This window comes from Pinus tabuliformis, chromosome 1_2, assembly GCF_031772625.1.
Source record: "Pinus tabuliformis cultivar Carrire ecotype Pingquan chromosome 1_2, CPIR1, whole genome shotgun sequence".
NCBI classification, from domain to species: Eukaryota; Viridiplantae; Streptophyta; class Pinopsida; order Pinales; family Pinaceae; genus Pinus; species Pinus tabuliformis.
In genome coordinates, this window is record NC_142298.1 from 124,659,696 (window position 1) to 124,677,958 (window position 18,263).

At 38.5% G+C, this 18,263-nt stretch overlaps 1 protein-coding gene across 1 annotated transcript in view; it reads left to right on the forward strand.

Annotated features, from left to right (window-relative positions):
* Positions 1–12,323, forward strand: part of LOC149204823 (uncharacterized) — a 74,420-nt gene extending 62,097 nt beyond the window's left edge. The window contains exons 2-4 of the mRNA XM_089397221.1: positions 6,780–7,317; positions 7,405–7,874; positions 8,126–12,323. Coding sequence (XP_089253347.1) covers positions 6,780–7,317; positions 7,405–7,874; positions 8,126–12,323 — 5,206 coding nt within the window. The remainder of the gene's footprint in view (positions 1–6,779; positions 7,318–7,404; positions 7,875–8,125) is intronic.
* The last annotated feature ends 5,940 nt before the right edge of the window (positions 12,324–18,263 follow it).

Consider the following 18,263-nt stretch of genomic DNA (forward strand, 5'->3'; position numbering starts at 1 on the left):
TTTTCTATTGTCAAGTGGAAGTTGAGGATCATAATCTATGTGCTGTGAGGTCATGTTCAAAGGATGATGTATAGTATGGAGTCAAGTTATGTTAGAATGTCAATTATGAATGGGATTTATGTAATGTTTTTGTTTGTGAGTAGTATATTTCTTAGTCTTCTTGACAAGGTAGCCTCTCTGGATGTAGACTAGAAGGTAGAATTCAATGAGATTTGAAATATTAGTTATTCAAGAATACTAATTCACCTGTTCACCTGAATGGAAAATTGATATTTTCTTATTGGTTTTTCTTTTGTATGCATGCATGCTGAAGATTTTATGGATTACTATATTTTTTTCTAAAAAGCTGAAAATGTTTCTCTACATTGTTTTCTAAGAAAATGTGTTGAATGTGCTTAGTTGTTGTCTACCATTAGAGAACCAACCCAAGTCTAGAAACAAATAGTGCAAAAAGTGTGTTCTCATCATTAGGTTCTTACCATACTTATGTGTTTTACTCTTATCATGATACAAAAGAGATTTTTCAACTGCATTTTTATTTTGTTTTTATTGAGATAGGGGTTGTGAGTGAATTAGATAAAGAGATTTATAATTCAAAGCCTACTCCCGCTAATGTTGTAGATTGTAGGTTTTAACCCCCTACATAAATTACCTGCATACGAATTCTAAAACACAGAAAATAAACAATGCGAGAGCATAACACATAAACATATACACAAAGATTTTCCCTTGGATCCCAAAACCAGGACTACCAGGTTGATTTTTCATTATGTTCCTTCCAATGTGACAATACATATTTATACATGCTAAAGCATCCAATACCATGGACCGAAAACCATTGCATCCAGAACCATGGACCGAAAGCCATGCACAAAACCATAGGTAGGTCCGCCCAACCTAAATAGGGTCCAAAAAACAAAATTTTCCGAGGCACTGCCCCGGACACCATAGGGAGGTGTTACCTGCAGCCCTCAAACCCCCTGTGATCCCCACGCTACGTAATCGATGCAATTAAGGGGGGGATTTGCGCCCCACCTCTAACCCCTCGGTTAACTACGTGGGCTAGTTGTGGAAAGAATATAACACAACCCAACATTATCCCATTTATTATTTTATTTCCACAGGGGGGCACAAGAGAGCTTAGTCATTTGTCCAGCCTTGCAACGCCCATTGTTTCTCTACACCAAGAGAACTTCTCAAAGCTCATAGATTTTGTCAATGTATCTACAGTATTCTTCAAAGTGTCCACCTTTACCAGCAACACCTTTTTGTCTTCTATCATAACCCTCACAAAGTGATATTGAACATAAATGTGCTTTGTCTTTGAATGATATGCAAGGTTCTTTGCCAATAAAATTACACTTTGGTTGTCACAATTTATCCTTACAGCTCCCTATACTAACCCCATTGTTACAGATCCATTTGGGCACATCAAACCCCAACATCTAGATCAGTGTTTTAGGGCTCATCAAACCCTAATTTTAGTTGCTTCATGCACTAAACAAGTCACCCCTTTGAATGCCTCCTTCCCAGACAGTTTCATGACTTGAAGACATCCAGAAACAAACTCTAGAAGGAGAAGCGCAAGTAATCCCTTATGAAGGTGTGTTTCAGAGTAGTTCAGTCCACTACCAGGGTGCTCTACAAAGCACTTAGGCTTCCTTTCACCTGCGCTGGGTGAGAATGAGTGAAATTCACATAGGGTTTGGGGAATATTCTTATCTTTTGGAGTCATCTAGAAGTTTCCCTATATTATCAACTCCTATGAGCTCAAAAATGGATGAGGAATGAGTTAAGGTGCATCCCATCCTCTCATCCCTTCCTCCATGGAACTAATTCTAAGTATGGAAGGCCATTCAATGCCACCATTAATGACAAAACCTCCCTCATCTTCCTATAAATTGACCACTCATCTAAGTGATCAAGGGCTAGATTATGTTGAATTGTAAGGAGATAATGTTGCTATGAGATTTGGCTTTGGAGCAAATATTGTGATGCTACAAGTTTGTGATGCTTTTGATGTGATGTGGATGGGATCCAATCTGGAGGAATCGCTTTGAATCATACACTGATGGTCGTAATTCCTTCTTCTATCTAATAAAGTGTTTGAACCTTTTTCCATATATTTGTATTCTTTCATAATGCTTATGTGTGTGAATTGTTTCTGATTCCTTTCACTTATATTCAATAGATCATATGCTTTGATCGGTTTTTGTCTTCTATTGTGTTTACAGGGTACTTCTCAAGCGGATTAAGTACGGGGAGGAGCGATAGAATCGATACAAGGGAAACGAGAGGAAAGCGGAACTACAGGTAGGCCTTCTATCTTCTCTTCTTATCTATTTCTTATAATAAAAGTCTAAAACTCTTTAAACTGTTGTTCTAGATATAGCTACTTATCTAGTGAATTAGTATTTATCTGTAGATGCTAAAATCTCCAAAACAAATTGGCGACTCCACTGGGGAAGTATCACCTTTCCTAGTAGCTTATTCACCTTCTAAGACATTCTTATAGACCCTACTTGTGTTCATTGACTGTATTTCATCTCTTTTGCATTGAATTTTGGTAAAAAATTGAGGTTAGATGACACTTGAGTGACCTCTCAGAAATCATCGCAGGGTTGGTCAGGGGACAATGCTCTGCAGAGCACCCTTGAGTGAGAGAAAGTGCTTTGTAGTGTAGTTAGGCCCTCTTTGACCTACGCTGATCAACCTTAGGTCTAATTCCCACCTTTGGAAAGTGTTTTCGCCAACTTTTCTTTGCTTGTTTGCTTGTCGATTGATCAATGAATGTCATGTCTCAGAGAACAAGTTTTTATCTCCTTTGCCAGCCCTACTTTGATTTGATTGATTAATGTTTCTTTAATGTTTTCTTTTTCATTATCATTCTGTAGTCAAAGTTAAGATATAGTTGATTAATCTTCATTCGAAAGAAAGTGTCGTAAAGTCTTCATTTCCTTCGAAACAGAACTGTCGTAAAAGTCTTCGTTCTTGTTTAAGACTGATTAATTGTATGTGCATATTTCCTTTTTGTTCATCATAAGATTAAGGGATTTGAAAAGAAAAACTTTCATCGTTCATATTGTATTTTTTGAATGCTTGAAAGGAATAGCTAGGGAAATTGCATTAAATATGATCTTTGCTCTTTGTCAAAGATCTGATTGCTCTATCCCTACTAGCTAAGGTTTTCATTATTCAATTGAAAGAGAATAATGCTTATGATATTAGTTTCATTTTAGGAATTGCAAACATACATCACGTGGTGATCCTTGAAAGGAAAATTCTAAAGAAGATCAACTTAAAATTTATCTAAATTTACCTAATGGAGCATTTTCACCTAACAAAAAACATTTAGAGGTCTAGGTTAGAGACGTCTTCCAACATCGTAAAACAAAGTAGTTGTTGCTAACATGTCTGCAATACATCCTGAGTGTGACACCTCATTCCACGTACATGAGTATATCGTAGCTCATCCACGTACCTTCAGGTATATAGGGCGGCCTTACAATACGTGAAGTATATGGGAATGCTCTCACTGTGCAGTTTTTCATTAGGCAACGCTTATACGGATTGGGCCTCCACGTGCTTTCGGGTATATATGGGAGGACAACACTAGGTTGTTATCCATCCTTAGGTAACTAAGTTAGACACCTTATACACTGTGATACACCAAAGACAGCATTCGAGGAGATTGCCTGCCCATACTTCTTGGTTCCTCAGGAGGTATTCTACAGTTCACAGTTTCTTGGTAAACCTTTTGCCTAGATTATCCCTCTTTTGTTTTGTTATGTTACTTTGATTAAAATACAATTAATTGATCATAGATAACATCCTCCATGCTCGCTCCTTAATTTATCTTAGGTTGAAACATATGGCGACAAATCCAGAGTCCACCGATCAAGGAATTCCTTTTGATGGCAATCCTAGTCCTTTTTCTCCTTTTGGAAATATTGGTGCTCCATATATGGCTACATTGTCCCTTCTAGGATTGACCATTGGCTTGCTAGTATGGTTGTTTTCAACCTCCTTGGTTCAAAATGTCGTGATTTCTCCGCAATCGAGTACACCTCCAACTAGACAAAATCAACCTCCATTTGATCCAAAAGTTGACCACTTTCCTTCTTCCTCGGTTGTTTCTTCCTCTTCACCTGGTGAAAGTATTGGTACTAGTGACCAGGTGGCTAAGAAGAAGAAGAAAGGGAAGAAGAAGAAGAAGAAGAAGAAGAAGCAAATTCAGCAGAGGGGAAACCAAGCAACCATTGCTTTGAATGTAACATCTGATGATAAACCATCCATCAAGCCTCACAAAGTTCGATGTCCATGCAAAATTTGTACGGGAGACCATCTTCTTCGAAATTTTCCTAATATTCCTCAGATCTTAGAAGAATGGTCTTCTCGTTCACAACATCCCATGTCATCAACTTCTTGAGATCATGTTGGTGACACACCATCAACTAGTGTTATTAAAGTTCACAAAAAGAAGGGTAAAGTTAAGTTTCCCTGTAGGTTATGTGAAGGGAATCACCCCATTCACCTTTGTCCCTATCTGGATGAAGCCAAAAAGGTGTTGGATAATCGTCCTGCTTCACCACAACAATTTCCATTTGGTTACAGGAAACTCTCCCGAAATCCTTCACTCGCTGATGAATTGACTAACCAAAATCAACCGTCGGTCAAACCCACCCTCTCTGAAAGTGAATCCTATGAGTCTATACCCGACAGAAATCAACAGGTCGAGGTAACAGTCGACCCAATTTCACCTTCAGCTATTCATACCTTTCTCGAAGAGAGTGAATATGATATCACTCAGGTTCTTTTTGTTTCTTCAGATTCTAATGAGCTTGGGGGCATTCCTCATGTTCCATCAATATAGGAGGAAAATCCTCCCACTCTTGTAACACAAGGGGTTAATTCTCCCATTTCTACGGTACCCCCTGCAAGTAGTCTAGTCACTTCCTTTGATTGGAATCAACTGGCAGGATTATGTCTTCCTTCTTATATGCCTTTCCAGATCATAGTACAGGTTTGTAGTATGATTGTATCTGGCACTATTATAGATGAGGGTGCATTAGTGGGTATCCTTTCCTCAATTGCTTGGCAAGCACTCGGTTTGCCATTGCTTGTGCCTGTTACCCAAAATCTATTGGCTTTTAATAGAGGAACCAACAATGTAAACTTTGAAACGAGAACTATAAACTCAAAACGGGAACTCTGGCAAAAAAAAACCTCGAAAAAACATCAAAAACAGTGTTAAAAACTAAAAGTGTTGATGCTGGAATAACATCTTTTTTTTCTTGGGTAAATTTTCAACATGTTTTAAAAATGGCGGTGAAAACAAATTTTTTGAGCGAAAATTGTCCAAAAAACACCCTCAAAACGAAAAGTGTTAACGTTGGGAAAACACTTTTTTTTTAAAAAGAAAAATTTCAACTTTTCGAAATAATGGATATTTTATCATGACCCTGAAAAACATTTAAATTTAAAAGAAATAATGAAAACATAAAATTAAATTAAAATAAAATTAAAATTAAAACAATGAAAAGACACAAAACAAAAAAAAAAGGTAAAAATAAAATAAAAAAATAAAACATAAATTAAAATATATACTAAAAACAAAACATTAAAAAAAAAAAAATCAATCATAAAAATGTAAAAAAAAAAAAACAAAATTAATGATAAGAATTAAAAAAAAAAAAAAAAAAAAAAAAAACCCATTATAAACAAATAAATAGTAAAAAAATTGTTTTAAAAAAATGTTAAAAAAAAAAAATATATATATATATATATATATAAGTAAAAAAATGAGAAATTAAAAAAAAAAGCCATTAGCAAAAACTAGAAAAAATTAAATTAAATTAAAAACAAGCTTATATATATATATATATATATAACAAAAAAAAAAAAAAAAAAAAAAAAAACTAGTAAAATTAAAAAAAAAACAAAAAAAAAAATTATCTCAAATTATTAAAAAAAACCAAAAAAATATGAGAATTATTTAAAAAAAAAACAAAAACAAAAAACAAAAAAAAAAACCAAAAATATTTTGACATTTAATTTTTTTTTAAACAATTTTTCTTATATATATATATATATATATAAACTTTTTTTTTAAGAAATTTTGATAATTTTTTTTTTAAATCGTTAAAAAAAATTTAATTTTTTTTAAATAAATTAAAATTTTTATTTTAAAATTTAAAAAAAAATAATTTAAAATTTTAAAATTTATAATTATTATTAAAAAAATATTTATACGATTAAAAAAATTTAATTTAAAATTTAATAATTTAAAAATTATTATTTAAAAAAATATAATTAAAATTTTTTAAATTCATATAATTATTATTCAAAAAAAAAAAAGTTAAAAATTGAATTTCCCACCCGCCAACCGCCCGTGGTGGCGCACAGGACCTCCACCCACCGCCGCGCCACCACGACCAGCCGGGGGGCGAGCGTCCGATTCTGGGAATCGGACGCCCGCCCCCGGCCGCCCGTGGTGGCGCAACGGGGGCCGAAGGGACCTACGCGCGTCCCTCCGCCCCCCGTCGCGCCACCACGGGCAGCCGGGGGCGGGAAATTCAATTTTTTTTAATAATAATTATATGAGTTTAAAAAGGTGTGATAAAAGAAGGTCTAGCTGCTGCGACCCAGCCTCTGCGAGATCCGCATCCGGCGGATCTTGGGCCCTGAGCCCGTGCCCGCCTCGGCTCCCCTCGGTTTCTTGCAGACCCCCCCAACCCTGCACTCCTGCGAGCTGGGTCGCTGTGTTTCCTCTTCCTCAGGCTGCGAGTTCTGTGTCATTCGCCTGGTACCTGGCCGCAACCGGCTAGGTTTGGATCTTCCTCATGGAGGATCCGGACCCCCCTCTTGGGCCTTCCTCCCCCCCCCCCCCCTCCATCTGCCGCTGAAGCCTTCAAAGCTTTGCTGGCTTCTCTGCCCAAGAAGAAAGCCGTGGAAGCCGCCAAATTCGTGAAAAGACTGGAGGACATTCCCGAGATCGCTCTACCTCCTGAAGGGCCGATTCAAGTAGCTTTGTCGCTGGCAGATCGTGCACTGGTCGGGCAATTTACAGGACTCTGGCCCTCCCCAAAAACAACAGAGAGCTGGGTAGCCAGAAACTGGGCTCCCCTGATCCAGAATAAGGTAACGTCTTACTTCCTCGGTCGAGGATACTTCCTATTTGAGTTCTCAGATAAAGAAGATAAGGATCTAATCTTCAGAAACGGCCCGTACTTCATGGGACCTCAAGGGCTATATCTGAATAAATGGACACCGGATTTCGATCCGGCGGTAGACGTGCCATCAGCAGTCCCGGTTTGGGTAAGGCTCCCCAACCTCCCGGTCCATTGCTGGAACTGGGATTCTCTGAAGCACATCGGAAACACCCTTGGGAAATTCATAGACAAGGCCAACAGCAAGGACCAGTACGACTGCGCCAGAATCTGCGTGGAGGTTGATCTGGAGATCGGACTACCAGAAGCCATCAAAATAAGGGTTGGTCCCTGGACGCATGTACAGAAATTGGACTACGAGCAGCTGCCGTTCAAATGTCGGAGGTGTCAAGTGTATGGACACTTCGCCAGAGATTGCCCGTCCAAAGGGGTAGAGGAAAAAGGGAAAGAAGAAGGATGGAACCAGGCTAAAAGATCCAAAACGGCGCACAGGAAAACTGCAAGTACTAATCCCAGAGCCACCCAACCGGGCCCTGCTCAGCACACACCCTTAGAGAGCCAAGGAAATAAATTTGAGATCCTGGGATCTGAAACCATGATCACCCAGGAAACCGAAGTTGAGAAAGAAGTTTCCCCGCTCAAATCTAAAAGCGAACCAGAGAAAGCTAAAGGGAAGGCATCGGAAGACGAGGAGGAAACCCAAGAGTCCGAGGGCTCAGAGGAAGAAGGGGAAATAGGAGAGTCCCAGTCCACCCCCAGAAGGTCTACAAGAGGTCGAATGTCATCCAAAGAAAAAAGGGAGCAAGAAACATACAAGGAAAAGCTCCAGGGCAGCCAGCCAACGCTAGAAAAACTTCTAGCTAAAACCCCGAAGACGAAGAAGAATCATACTTTGAGCTCCAAAGGAGCTCACCACAGCAAAAGTAAATGATGAAGATAGTCTCCTGGAATTGTAGGGGAATGGGTTCCAAAGCTAAAGAAGAAGCAATGAATAGCCTAATAAGGCTGGAAGCCCCGGACATTCTCCTCATCCAGGAGACAAAGCTGGAGGAGACAGCCTTCCTCCAAGCAAGCAGAAAGTTTTGGAAAAAAGATGGAGCGCATGCAACCTCCGCCCGTGGAGCATCTGGAGGACTTGGATCACTCTGGAATTCAAATAAGTTCTCCCTTATCTCTGAATCCCTGAATACTCACTGGATTCTTTTAAAGCTGCAACATCTAGAAACTAAGGAAATTATTAGTCTGGTCAATGTATATGCCCCTAACAATGCAGGTGAAAAGCAAACATGCTGGGACTCCATCAAAGGCCTGGCTGAGCAGGAAAATCTGGAAAACGTCATCATAGCCGGGGACCTCAACCTTACCCTCCTCTCGTCGGAAAAAAGAGGAGGCAGTATAGTCAGAGATCCGGCCAGAGAAACAGTAGAAGATCTCATGCAAAATTGGGACCTGATAGATATCAAACCAACTGTCGGCAAATACACATGGACAAACAAGAGGGTAGGGTCGGGGCATATAGCAGCTAGATTGGACAGATTCCTAGTGCAAAGCTCCTTTCTTCTCCTTGGTCTAGAAGCCAGATCGCGTATCCTCCACAGCAGCATATCAGATCATAAACCCATCAGCCTTGAACTAATGACTACTAAGGATTTGGGACCTATACCCTTCAAATTCAGCCCCCTATGGATCAAAGAAAAAGACTTCATGGAAAAAATCAGAGAGTGCTGGAAGAAGCCAGTCAATGGATCGCCTTTTTTTGTATGGGAGGAAAAACTCAGAAGAGTCAAAATCATGCTAAAAGCTTGGGCCAAAACCCTGCCAAATCCGGCAGAGGAAAGGAAAAAAATCCAAAATGAGCTAGAAATCCAGCATCAGCACTTTGAAACAGCAGAAATTACTAAGGCTGATTTAGAAAAGGAGGCCAAGCTTCAGCAAAGTCTCCATAAAGCCTGTTTGGCAGAGGAAGAATTCTGGAGGCTCAAATCTAGGAGCCTCTGGCTCAAATCTGGAGACAGAAATTCCTCATTCTTCCATAAGCAAGCCCAAGCCAGGAAAGGTCGCAACTCCATCAGCGAGATAAAGGAAGCCAATCAAGTTCTGAAAGATTTTACCAGCATAAAAAAGGCAGCAACAGCCCACTTTGAGCAGCTGTACAAAGAAGATGTTGGTACCAATGTCAACGCAGCCTGGTTAGATGCTGTCCCTCCCATGATCTCCTCCAAAATGAACAAGTCTCTAGAAGAAAAAATCACAATAAAGGAAGTAAATGAAGCCCTGTTCTCAATGGACCCGGACAAAGCTCCAGGTCCTGATGGTTTCACGCCCAGGTTCCTCCAGGTTTGTTGGCAGATCGTAGAAAAAGACCTGATTAAAATGATACAGAAATCTCAGGATTGCCAAAAGATAGGTGGCAGTACAAACTCAGCCTTTCTCGCTCTCATCCCCAAAGAGAAGGGAGCAAATACATTCAGCAGATTTCGCCCCATTTCTTTGTGCAATATTGGATATAAAGTCATAACTAAAGTGATAGCCAATAGGCTGAAAAGGATCCTCCCCAAAATCATCCCCGATAATCAAGGCGGTTTTATTCAAGGCAGGCAATTGGTGGACAACTTTGTGCTGGTCCAAGAGGCGATCCACTCCAGTCTACACCGCAAGGAGAAAGGTATGGTTATCAAACTCGATCTTGCAAATGCTTTTGACCGAGTTAGGCACAGTTTTTTGTTTGATGTTATGCAAAAAATGGGGTTCGGCCCAAGCTTTATCAAATGGGTTAGAGCCTGTATATCGGAGCCATGGATTGCCCCCCTGGTAAATGGAAGGGCAGCTGACTTTTTCAAAGCCTCTAGAGGACTGAGACAGGGGTGCCCCCTGTCCCCTCTTCTCTTTGTGCTTCAAGCCTCTGTGTTCAGCTTCTACCTTCAACGCAAACAACAGGATCATGAGCTAGCCGGACTATGCATAGCTAGAGGGGCCAAAAACATCAATCATGCGCTTTTTGCGGATGACACCATTTTACTGGGGGCAGCAACAATGCATTCAGCATCCAAGTTCAAAGAAGTCCTGGATGAATACTGTAAGATTTCAGGCAGCGCTCTAAATGAATCCAAATGTCACATATACAGCTGGAACATTCCCGTCTCTACTGCAAGATATATTGCTCGCTGCATGGGATTTGCAATCTCGGTTTCATGGTCATCGTTCAAGTACTTGGGCTTGCCCATCTTTCACTCAAGGGCATTGGGCAAAGACTGGCTGCCTCTGTTAGATAAATTTAAACAAAAACTTCAGGCTTGGGGGTCCTCCTGGCTAAACTTAGCAGGGAAGGCGGTTCTCATAAAATCCGTCCTCAGCAGTTTACCTCTTTTCACTTTCTCAGTCCTGTTGGCACCCGCAGGAATTATAAATAAGATGGAGGAGTTAATCAAAACATTTTTATGGAAGGGAGGGAAGCAAAATGAGAAAAGATTTTCGCTGATAAATTGGGAGACTGTCTCTAGACCATTCCAGGAGGGAGGTTTGAAATTAAAAGACCTCAAAGCTCAGAATGTTGCCATGGGCGCCAAAGTAATTTGGAGGATCATTGCTCCAAATCCTGGCTGGGTCCAAATTGCATTATGGAGAAAATATTACAGAGGACCAAGAATGCGGTGTTTAGACCAGCCCAAGAATAAATTCAATACTCCATTCAGTAAATTTCTATTCAAAACCAGCTCTCTGATCCGCGACAACGCCTTCTGGGTTCCAGGCAATGGGAAATGCATTCAAATATGGAACGACAACATCCTCAATAATCCTCCGCTGGCTGAAGTCCTGCGCAAGCCTGAGCTACAGCGTTGGATGACAGATTCGAATTTAATAACGCTGTGGGATATGTCGACTTGGGAGGGGAACGCGTGGGCCGGTTGGAAGACTCCCGCGGTTCCTATCCACCTCCGCCCAGACCTCAGCGAGCTATACACGCACCTGCACGGGCTAGCTCCCACATTAAAAAACAGTCACGATGTGAGAGGCTGGGGCGTTAAGCGTTCAGGCTACTCTGTCTCTCAGGGCTATGTTAAATGCCTAGAGAAGCCTCATGTGCCACCCAATCCAGCTCCCTGGAACGGTATATGGAAAACCCCTTCAATCCCAAAGGTGGACCACTTCTGCTGGCTCCTTTGCCACCAGAAAATATTGACTGAAGACAGGCTGCAGATAAGGGGATTTCATGGGCCGTCTAGATGCTCCTTATGCAAGGAAAATTCTGAAACTGCCCTCCATATCATGATTAATTGCAGATTCGTTACCTCAGTCTGGCAGGAGCTCCTAGCCCTGTGGAATTACAAGTTCAACTTCCCCTCATCAGTCCCTGATCTATTTGCAAGTTGGATGAACAATTATCCTGGTCACCCTCCAAAAAATAAAACAATCAGATTTGCATGGAGCGCTTTGCCTAAATTTGTCAGCTGGCAAGTATGGCTGGAGAGGAACCGCAGGATTTTTAGAAATAAAGAGCAGGATTACAGGTTGGTGGTCAATGCAGTAAAAGGACAGCTTGCAGAATGGCTGGAAGACAAAGGGGATGATGCCAATTTAAGCCAACAGGACATAGAGCTTGGTTTGGCTCTTAACTTCAAATTCCGGAAAATAACCAGCTCTCCCCCTCCCCCCAAGGACTGGCAAATTAGGAAAAATGAACAAGAATTCCAATCCTGGCTGTCCAACCAAACACTACCATCGCTCTTCTTTGACGGGGCTGCTAAAGGGAACCCAGGTATTGCGGGAGCCGGAGGTATCATTTTAAATCCAGGAGGAGCTGTTGTCCACCGCTTTGCCTGGGGATTAGGCCACTCTACAAGCATCCAAGCAGAAGCAATGGCACTTTATCAAGGATCCAAATTCCTCAAAGAGCTGGGCTATAAGGAGGCAAATGTATTTGGAGACTCCCAGGTAATTATCCAAGCGCTGGCAAACAATTCCATCTCAACGGATCTACAACTTGCAAGAATAATCTCAAGGATCAAAGGCTTGACAAAAACTATGAATTTGAATTTTTTTCATGTCTTGAGATCAAACAACAGTGAAGCAGACAGCGAGGCAAATAAGGCAGCCCTGATGGACATTGGCTCCCTCCTCAGAGATAATACAGCCCTTTGGGACCCAATACCCTAAAGTGAAATGTTTTTCCGTCTCCTTCTTCACCAGTTTGTATGTATCTTCCATCTGGGGAAATTAGCAGCAGAAGCACACTTTACTAAGTGCAAAAAGAAGAATCTGACTAGAGTAGAGGGCAGGGTCTGTTGGCTGAAAAGCCAAACAGAAAATACACCAGCCTTTTGTAACCGATTTCATGGCTTCAGGCCGCCCAATGAATGAAGGATCATACCCGTTTCTGTTAAAAAAAATTATATGAGTTAAAAAAAAAAAAAAATTAAAAATTTTTAATTGTATTTTTTTAAAATAATGATTATTAAATTTTTAAATTTTAAATTAAAATTTTTTAATCGTATAATTTTTTTTTAATAATAATTATAAATTTTTAATTTTTAATTTTTTTTTTTTAATAATTTTTTAAAATTTTTAAACTTTAAATTAAAAATTTTAATTTGTTTAAAAAAAATTTAAAAAAAATTTAATGATTTTTTTTTTAAACAAGAAACAAAATTTGTTAAAAAAAAAGGGTTAATAATAATAATTTTTTTTAAGTAAAAAATAATAATAATAATAATAATAATAAAATTTGTTTTAAAAAAAATAAATGTTAAAATTTTTTTGGTTTTATTTATATTTTAATATTTTTTGGTTTTTTTTAATAATTTTGATATTTTTTTGGTTTTTTTTAACAATTTCAGTTAACTTTTTCTTTTTTTAATATTAATTTTACTAGTTTTTTATTTCTTTTTTCATTAATTTTTTTTTCTAAATAAGCTTGTTTTTAATTTTAATTTTTTTTTTTTTGTTTCTGCTAATGTTTTGTTTTTTAATTTCTCTATTTTGTACTTATTTAATTATATATATATATATATATATATATATATATATTCCAAATTCTTTTATGTTTTGTGAGATAATTTTTTTTTAACATTTTTTATTTTTCATTTTTGTCTTTTTTATATATATTTTTATATATGTTTTTTAAAGACAATTATTTCATGTGGATTGAAAATTTAATTAACGATATATAAATATGTAGAATATCAAAAATGCAAAATATCAACCTTCTTTTTTAAATATGCAAAACAATAAAAACCCCAGTACAAAAAATATAAAAATAAAAATAAAAACAAGAAAATATGAAGAATAAGACCACTTCCAACGTTATTAAATTTACAAAATAATTATTTACATTTCATACATTATAAAATTAAAAGTAAAAAAAAAAAAAAAGACTTTTAAAAAAAGGGCATGGTGTAGAATTACCACTTTTTTAAATCAACATCAAAATCACTACCATTCTAAAATGCAATGTACATAAAAAAATTTATAGTGTCAAAAACTATGCTTTAAAAAAAACATGTGTGTTCTGCATCACCCCTTTTCAAAATCAGGTCACTTTCTTGCTATCTCTACAAAATGGGTAACAGTATCAGTTCCTATTTCAAAGTTTACATTGTTAACCAGTCAAGCATTAGGGATACTCCCTCAGTTACCTATTACTTTGGGAGAAAAAATCATTTATCTAAATATGATGGTAGTCCTAGGCCCTTTAGCCTACAATTTACTTCTTGGGCGTGACTAATTTTATGACATGGGAGCTATTGTTTCAACACTCTTTCGAGTGATTTGTTTCCCTCATGAAGGTTGAATTGTCACCGTTGACCAGCTTTCATTTATTGGTCCAAATATGGTTTCCAATCAACCATCTTCCCTAAATGGTCCTTTTGTACCAATGTTATCATCCCCACCACAGGTTAATTATGTGGCAACCCATTCCATACCTACATCAACTAACGATCAATTCAGTGATGTTGTACATCATGTACTGGGGGAATTGGAACCAGATCTCTCCTTCATGACCTATTATGAGTCATGATCGAGGAAGATGAGGAAACTTCCTTGTCTTGTGTCAACCTCGTTAAAAAATGAAACAAGGAGTCTGAGGATAGTTCCATTGTCTTGTGTCAACCTCGTTAAAAAATGAAACCAAGTACGATGATAGTTCATTGTCTTGTGTCAACCTCATTAAAAAATGAAACAAGGAATACGAGGATAGTTCATTGTCTTGTGTCAACCTCGTTAAAAAATGAAACAAGGAATACGAGGACAGTTCCTTTTCTTCTGTCAACCTCGTTAAAAATGAAACAAGGGAATATGAGGATAGTTCCTGGACTTGTGTCAACCTCGTTAAAAAATGAAACAAGGAGTATGAGCATAGTTCCTTGTCTTGTGTCAAGCTCGTTAAAAATGAAACAAGGAATATGAGCATAGTTCCTTGTCTTGTGTCAAGCTCGTTAAAAAATGAAACAAGGACCCCTGGAGAAAAATTCTAATTCGAGTCTTTGATTAGATCTCGTAAAATCCCGGTCGAGTCTTTCACCTGATCTTGTAAATGAACCTTCATTCCATCCACCTGATAGCCACGAGTAGTCTATTAGGTGAATGTAATGAAGCTTGGGGAGCATGTACCTAGTGGTAAAGTTAAGTTTCCTTGCAGGTTATGTGAAGGGAATCATCCCATTCACCTTTGTCCCTATCTGGATGAAGCCACAAAAAGTTGTTGTATAACTGTCCTGCTTCACCGCAGTGACTTCCATCTGCTTACAAGAGACTCTCCCTTTCATCATGTTGGGGGCATGTAAACCAATCTCAAGCATAGTTCTTCGTTTCAAGCTTGTGTAAAAATGAAACTGAATCCAGGCATAGTTTCTCGTTTCAAGCTTGTGTAAACATGAAACTGAATCCAAGCATAGTTTGTCATTTCAAGCTTGTGTAAACATGAAAATGAATCCAAGCATAGTTCCATGTGGCTCAATCTTGTGTAAAAATGAGACCACTTCCATTTTTAACCCTCATGATTGCCACTCTATTAGCCTATTTCATCAGATGAGCCTTGGTTGTTTTCATCCCATCACCACCATCCCTTTGGTCAATCATACGCTTTCACTTGGTTGTTTTACCCTTTTCGAGGAACAATTGCAATGAGTGGTATTATTAGCTAGCCTTTTCACATAAATCAACATGTTTTGAGAACTTCCAACATCACCGGAACTAGTTGCTACCCTAAATACCACTCGTTCCTCAAAACGGAGTCCTCTTTTAAGCTCTTTTCAGACTCTTTAAATATTAAAAGATTTTCGAGTGCTTGTCCTTTCCATCTCGTTAACGGATTGGAAACAATATCTCTCTTGTATTGTTTTACGCTTTTTCGGGCTTAAGAGATTAATTTACGAAAAAGAATGTGTGGAGTTTTCTTTTTGTTCCTTTTCAAACTCTCTAAACATGAAAAGGATTGAGTTATCTTTGTCATTAAACTCGTTAAAACATCAAATAGTGACAAACTTGTCCATCCAATCAAGACCGAGTTTCAATTTTGCTAGACTCGTTAAAACATCAAATAGTGATGGATTCACCCGAAGGGTGAATTTATACAACAAGCATATGTTTCCTCCTCAAGCTTGATAAAAATTAAGATGTACTGGTCAGCAATGACTAGGGAAAATAGGAAAAGGGGAAAACCACTTTATGGTAGTAGGTCACTCTTAAACATGACACTTTCACTCCATCACCGTGACTATCTGAATTGGGTTATTAGCTTGATGGTTATCACACCATTGGTTTATCATACCATCCATCACTTTGTTTTCAGTCAATGCTAACAACTCACTTTAATGTCAGCGACATGTTCAAGAGAAGTCATCCAGTCAAAATCCATCTTTTGCAATACCATAAACCTTCATTTCATGACCGCCATTCCTCAACCTTGTGTCGTCAGTAAAATTCCATCGCTAAAATCACTACACTCATTTCATGTCATTTATGTGGGATACATCAATGCCCTCCTATGATGAATCGCTTCTTCTTGACATCAGTTCATTATCCAAGAAGTTGACTTAGAAACACCCATTCAGTAGCTTGAGGCTTGCGTGCATTAATGGCAAGTTTCTCACTTTCAGCGATAGGCATAGATCAATGGCCTTCAACAAAAAGACTTTGTATGGTGTTCGACATCAAATCATCCATTCACACCATGCAGAATGTATTGTAGTACCTTGAGGATCATTATCATTATCGGTGATTTCTCTCACATTTGTTAACAGCTTACATCATTAGCCTTTAATCAAATGGTGTCTTCCCATGTTCGACTTTAGATCATATATTCACATGGTTAGACTCGTACTTGAGCGAATGGTTGAACAAGATTGAAGACCCTGGATCTAATTTCATCCATCCACGCTGCGATTTTAGGAGTACTAAATCATATGTACAATGGCTTTACATCGATGGTAATTTTGATCATGGGTCTATATCTGTAGAGAACTGTTTATGTACATGAAATGAAAGTTTATAAGATGAGCATGGGTATACCTTCCCTCAGTGATTCATGTAAAATCAAAATATCATGATATATGTATTATAATTGATGCAGGTCACCTTCAACTTTGATACCTCCTCATCACATCGTAAAGCATTTCATTCGACATTGGCATCTTTATGACTTCATGCTTTATGGGGCAGCTGTTACAGATCCATTTGGGCACATCAAATCCCAACATCCAGATCAGAGTTTTAGGGCTCATCAAACCCTAATTTTAGTTCCATCATCCCCGAAACAACCACCCCTTTGAATGCCTCCTTCCGAGACAATTTCATGACTTGAAGACATCCATAAACAACCTCTAGAAGGACCAATGCAGGTAAGCCCTTATGAAGGTGCGCTGCAGAGCAGTTAAGTCCACTGCCAAGGTGCTCTGCAGAGCACTTAGGCTTCCTTTCACCTGTGCTGGCCGAGAATAATAGAAATTCACATAGGGTTTGGGGAATATTCTTATCTTCTGGAGTCATCTAGAAGTTTCCCTGTCTTATCAACTCCTATGAGCTCGAAAATGGATGAGGAATGAGTTAAGGTGCATCCTATCCTCTCATTCCTTCCTCCATGGAACTAATTCTAAGTATGGAAGGCCATTCAATGCCACCATTAATGACAAAACCTCCTTCATCTTCCTATAAATTGACCACTCATCTAAGTGATCAGGGGCTGGATTATGTTGAATTGTAAGGAGATAATGCTGCCATGAGATTTTTCTTTGGAACAAATATTGTGATGCTACAATTTTGTGATGATTTTGATCTGATGTGGATGGGATCCAAGCTGGAGGAATGGCTTTGAATTAGACACTGATGGTTGTAGTTCCTTCTTCTATCTAGTAAAGTGTTTGAACCTTTTTCCATATGTTTGTATTCTTTGATCATGCTTATGTGTGTGAATTGTTTCTAATTCCTTTCACTTATATTCAATAGATCATATGCTTTGATCAGTTTTTGTCTTCTATTGTGTTTACAGGGTACTTCTGTAGTGGATTAAGTACGGGGAGGAGCGACGGAATCGATACAAGGGAGACGAAAGGAAATCAGAACTACACCACTTGTAGATCTTCTCTGATCTAGATCTCCAGCCCAGTCTGCATCTACAAAGCCACGAATATCCAACACTCTGTCCAATCCTGGTCTTCCTTGGTAGCACAAACCATAATCACTAATGCCACTCAAATACCTAGAAGCCCACTTCACTATTGTCCAGTGCTCCTTCCTTGGTTTTGACATAAACCTGCTCAATACTCCCACTGAATGTGTAATGTCTGATCTAGTACAGACCATTGCATACATCAGGCTACCAATTGCACTTTCTTATGGAACACGGGACATTCCCTCTTCCTCTTCTTGTATCTTAAGACATTGTTCAACAGATAACCTCACACCTACAAGAATAGGAACCTTCTCCGTTTTATTATCCTACATATTAAACCTCTGTAATATTGTCTCAACATACTTCCTCTGGTTTAACCAGAGCTTCCTCTTTTCTCGATCTCTTTTAATTTCCATGCCCAAAATATAGCTTGCAACATCAAGATCTTCCATGTCGAATTTGTAGGACAATTGGGTCTTCAAACCCTG